The 5249-nt window shown below is 38.6% G+C and overlaps 2 protein-coding genes across 2 annotated transcripts; one reads left to right on the forward strand and one right to left on the reverse strand.

The window, feature by feature from the left end:
• The first annotated feature begins 401 nt into the window (after positions 1 to 401).
• Positions 402 to 1352, forward strand: LOC110115272 (uncharacterized protein At5g39865-like). Its single transcript, XM_020848462.2, has one exon. The coding sequence runs from the start codon at positions 408 to 410 to the stop codon at positions 1350 to 1352; it is 945 nt and encodes a 314-aa protein (XP_020704121.2). The 5' UTR covers positions 402 to 407.
• A 182-nt stretch (positions 1353 to 1534) lies between these two features.
• LOC110115271 (methyl-CpG-binding domain-containing protein 11-like) lies at positions 1535 to 3130 on the reverse strand (the record flags this gene model as incomplete). Its single annotated transcript, XM_028692177.1, is given in 2 exon segments — positions 1535 to 2840; positions 2980 to 3130. Coding segments are annotated over 2 exon segments (1164 nt in total), but the record flags the coding sequence as incomplete, so codon positions are not given.
• Between the last annotated feature and the right edge of the window lie 2119 nt (positions 3131 to 5249).

Below are 5249 nucleotides of genomic sequence, written 5' to 3' on the forward strand. Positions count from 1 at the left end.
TGGCTCCGGTCACCTGACCCAATAATTTGCCCAAAAAAAAAGGCTTTAGGATTTTGTATATAAACATTGCAAAAAAATTCTAACAATTAAAAAACAAGCGACAAGTGGAAGGTTAGCTTAAATGAATAATGACCGTTGCGCCGTCGCCTCTTTCCAAATTATTTAAAATTCAAAATTTTCCCGACTTTATAGCCGTTAGCACTACAGACCAATCAAAGCTAGGAACAGAACAAAAGAAGGGTGGGGTCAGGAAAGAAAGCCCAGCTGCCCAGCGTCTCCTCGGCTCCATCAATCAATACCATTTCCATCCCGGATCTGTCATCTAAAACGAATCAATATCTCCTTCCTCTAATCCCTAGCTGGTAGAGAAAAAAAAAACATTGGAGATGAAGACAATGAAGGGAAGAATGTTGAATAAGCTCAGATCAATCCCCCAAATGCAGCTGAACCAAGGCCGCATTTTCCAGCTCAAAGCCTCTGATGGCTTCTTCAATTCCCCTCCGCCGCCGAGCTCCCAGCTCCTCGATTGCAGGGAAGATCAGCCTCGGATCATTGAAGCAGCCAAGCTGATGCAAGATTTTGATGAGGAAGAGGAAGATAAAGAGAACGCCAAACCTGCATCAACAACAAAAAGGAACCCAAATCCATGCAGGAAGCAGAGTAATGAGGAGCACAGTCACAAATTCCACCCTTATCGCCGCCCCGATTTCAATTCTCCAACCTTATTTGACCCCAACCTCCTCGCAGCCTTCGATCAGGCGGTGAAGGACTATTTGAGAGTCTATGAACAATCGAAGCAATTCGAAGAAAAGGAGGTGAAAGAAGAGATAAAACCTCCCATAAAGATCCCCAAAATCAATGACCTGTTGAAGGTATTCGATGAAAAGAACCCACCTGGGGGCACCGGAACTGTGATCTTCTACTCGACATCTCTACGAGGGGTGAGAAAGACATTCGAGGGCTGCAGTGCCATCAGGTACCTATTGGAGAGCTCCAAGGTGCTGTTCTATGAAAGGGATGTGTCAATGCACCAAGAGTTCAGGGAAGAGTTGAAGAGATTGCTAGGTTTCGGGGCAATCCCGCCGAGGTTATTTATTGATGGAAGATACATAGGAGGTGCTGAGGAAGTGCTGGGGCTGCATGAGCAAGGGAAACTGATGCCAGTCCTCCAGGAGATGCCGAGGGACCAGAGCGGTGGAGTGCCGTGTTGGAGGTGCGGCGGAGCCAAGTTTTTGGTGTGCGAGCGCTGCGACGGCAGTCGAAAAATGTATGATAATGTAGGAGATGTTTGTGGGAATTGCAGTTTGTGTAATGAAAATGGTTTAGTTGTTTGTTCCCTTTGTTGTTGCTAAGATCATGAGATTTGTGTCAGATTGGGTTGGGGGGTTGTTATTCAATTTGTTATTTGTTAAAGCACAAATAGATGTGGAGATAATTTATAAAACTGAATTTGGAGACAATTTCTCTTTTCTCAATTGTATGAGCTGCTGCTACTTCTGCACAGTATCATTATCAAATAGAGTAGCAACCAGTGTAAGCTTAAGAGCAAGTGCAATACTAATAATAATACAATATTCTAAGCTAAACTTCATAGTGATTTACACACATTGTTAGGGACGGCTACAAACTTGAAGATTTGATGAGTTTTTGTTACTTACAGATATCAGTAACGGATAACTGAATGTAAATGAAGACAGGTGAGAAACATGATACAGGATAACACTAAATATTAACCTATTCTTCTAATACACATTGAATTCCATGTCTACAAATAAAAGTTTACAGATGAAACTGTAGCATCTAAGCATAAACACGATTATTTTGGTTTTACGAATTGGAAGGAAAAGATTCGAACTGCGTCTTACCATCATCATTGTTATGGAGGACGTTGTCCTTTGAGGCAGCATTCACTTCAACTTTTTTTCCGCCATTCTCCGACAAGATTTCTGCGCCTTTCTTGAAAACTGAAACTTCATCCTTCTCTGCAGCAGAAACTTTTTCAGAATCAAAATCTGGTGGCGAAACTTCAGTAACATTTAGATTTTCCTTGACTTCTTTCCCTGGCTCCAGTTGTTCATCCTTTCCACCACTCTCTGAAACTTCATCCTTTTCAGCAGCAGGAACTTTATCATCCCTTTCAATTAAAGCAGCTTTTTCAGAATCAGAAGCTGCTGTTGAAGCAACATTATCATTTGGATTTTCCTGAACTTCTTTCCCTAGCTCAAGTTTTTCCTTGGGGGCGACATTTACCTGTTTATTCTTCTCTTCACCATTTTCAGACAAGATTTCTGCATCTTTCTTGAAGACTGCAGTTTCATCCTTTTTAGAATCAGAAACCTCATCACCCTTAACAGCCTTATCAGAATTAGAAGCTGGTGGAGGAACTTCAGTATCATTCTGATTTTCCTTAGCTTCACTCCCTGGTTCAAGTTCTGTTCCTTTTCCCTCAGACTGCTCCACATCCTGCTCTACAGTTTCCTTTGTATTGTCAGCCGACTCTTGCTCAGCTAAAGAATGAATTCCTTCACCGGAAGCTGCTTCTTTGGATTTATTATGCTCGGTGGCTTCAGTCCCCTCCATATCAACATCTTTGGGACCGTCTCCTTCTGCAGCAGAAGCTTCTCCCTCGGCTTTGCGTCCATCATCTTCAGTGCTTTTCTTTCTTTTGGTCCCCTTTAGCGAGCCTGATCCTTCTCCTTCTACTTTGTGTCCATCATCTTCAATACTTTTCTTTCTTTTTGTACTCTTTCGCGAGCCAGAGCTGCTAGCCCTCTTTGGCTTTTCTGCTTCTGGTGTCTTCACCTTTTCACTAATTCTTGCCGACCGTCTGGGAGTATCACCTGTAAGAAGCCCATCAATGCAAGCAAATTAAGATTTCCTAACCTGATCGACCTAAAAAAATCAAGTTCCAAATGCTTTTGTAGGTACATCCAGCGTCACATGAAAACATGACGTGACAAGGAAGGAGTGTGAGATTACCAGTTCCCCAATCAAATTCTGAAGAAGGCGGGCCTCCTGGATGCGACCTCAAATATTGATCCAGCTGTCGCCTATTCTTGATTTCTTCACCTGTTGGTGATATGAAGACTATCTCATTTCTTTTAGGAGTACCACCTTGCTTTGGAGTAAACTGCATTAAAAAAAATAATAAATATGTAACACATGAGCACCTGATAAAATATTCTGAATCAATTTAGTAACAATAGTGTTCATTTCCTTTAACTGTTGCATTAGACTGGCGTAGCAAGTGAGAGCTGCAGAATCTCATATAAAGGCATTTTGGAAGAGCAGCATCATCATATCAATAAGCTTATCTCAACAATTGTGGGTTGCCTATATCAATAAGGCATTCTCCATTTGTATTCGCCAATTACATCATAAGGCATTAAACCTATGTTGCACAATTAATAATTTATTAAATAAAATCTATATTGCACAAATTTTTCATAAATAATGTCGAGCTAGGCAACCTTTGATCTATGTCCCTTCTTGATCTAATCCTTCAAGATTTCAATTTTATATAGCAGTCTTATTGGTGAATATTATAATCTTTGTTGTGCATTCTAGTGAGCAAACTTTGTAACACCCCACAGTACCCCTAAACAATACTGTAAAGTGTAGCAAACATAACATAAACATTTTTCTTTTCAAAATATTTAATACAACTTCTCTTTTTAGAAGATCATAGAAATCATCCAACCATAATTCAATTTATGCATCAACATAAGCAACTTAAAAATTAGAACCTCAATAAACATACTTATAGAGCCACAAAGGAAATCCAAATAAAATCCATTTCTGAAATGTTTTCATACCTTACAAAAAGATTCATTAACAAAGATAGCTTTAATATAAAAAGAAGAAATAACTTGCATAATTTATTCTGCAACAATTTTCTCCTTGCCCTTTTCTGTAACAACACCCAATAAGAAAATATTGGTGAGTTATGAGACTCAGTAAGCTTTGCAATTTAATTAACATAAAAATATAATCATTGAAATTAATCAAACATTGGAATCATCATAAATTCATAATTAACCTTACTCTTTACTTCTTTCGAATTCTGCAATGAATATCAATTTTAATCTATAAAAGATTTGGCTACACTTTCATAACATTATTTAATGGAGCCCAGGTAAACCAGGCATTATCGCCATTGAATTACATAGAGGTCCCTTTTGCCTCTTAGGGGTCCCTTTTGCCCCACCTGCTATGCAGGTATCATATTCTTTGGGGTTCCTTTTGCCCCTCCTGTAATACAAGTATATTATTTAGGGTCCCTTTTGCCCTTGGGGTCCCTTTTGCCCCACCTGTAATTACAGTTATACATCATTTGTAGCCAAACTTTATTTTTCAATTGATATTCATAAAGCTTTTCAGTGTTCATTAGTCATGCTTAAGTTATTGCATTCTTTCATAATCATTGTTGTGATCACTGGTGTACAAGTAAAATGCATACCATATGCAAGTAAATTGACATCTTTCCGAAACAATATCAAATCGGAAAATATTTAGATTAACATACTAAACCTTGTTTTACACTTACCTGATTTCATTATGTATCCGGTTGTTCATACCTGGAAGCTTGAATTAAAAATCCTTGCTATACATTAAACAAATTTATAACATTTTACTTTAATGCATTCAAAATCAACCTTCATGCCTATAAATGAAAGTTCTTAAATTTGAATATAAATGCATTACTTACATTCTTGCCGAGGTGTCTCCAATTCTCTACTTCGAAGTCTTCTACGATTATAAGTTACATCGTAACCTCTCATCTTCATATAACCAAATGAATCTTCTTCCTTCTAAAATCTCAAACTTGTACTTATTATTGGATCTTCTGATTGCATCCAACACTTCTTCCTTTTAATTTCGGTTTCACAGAAATTTCTTCACAGTAACGTGTCGAACAACTATTCACAACTGTGCGGCTCTTCTACCAGCAAATATCCGATGCCGTCTACAGTGTTTAAAACACTGTGCCGAAAGCCCCTGTCTACCGTAACCCAAAGAACCTCTTCAAGCAATGTACCGAATAAAGCTAAAGTGAATGCAAGCACTGTGCCGATTTCCTACAACAATTGGCTTGCGGCTAAACATGGAAAGAACTCTGTTGGCTTCTATGAATATCAAAACAGAGAAAAGAACTATTGGATTGCGGCTATTCAGTGACTTTATACTCTTCTGCTCTATGCTATTTCTTCTCCAAAGCACTGTAACCGAATTCTTTTCTTTGCACTATC

Source organism: Dendrobium catenatum, unplaced genomic scaffold, assembly GCF_001605985.2.
Source record: "Dendrobium catenatum unplaced genomic scaffold, ASM160598v2 original_scaffold_138966, whole genome shotgun sequence".
Taxonomy (NCBI): Eukaryota; Viridiplantae; Streptophyta; class Magnoliopsida; order Asparagales; family Orchidaceae; genus Dendrobium; species Dendrobium catenatum.

What these genes read in the sequence shown, in the direction of transcription:
- LOC110115272 (XM_020848462.2), top strand. Translation starts at nt 408, where the DNA reads ATGTTGAATAAGCTCAGATCAATCCCCCAAATGCAGCTGAACCAAGGC.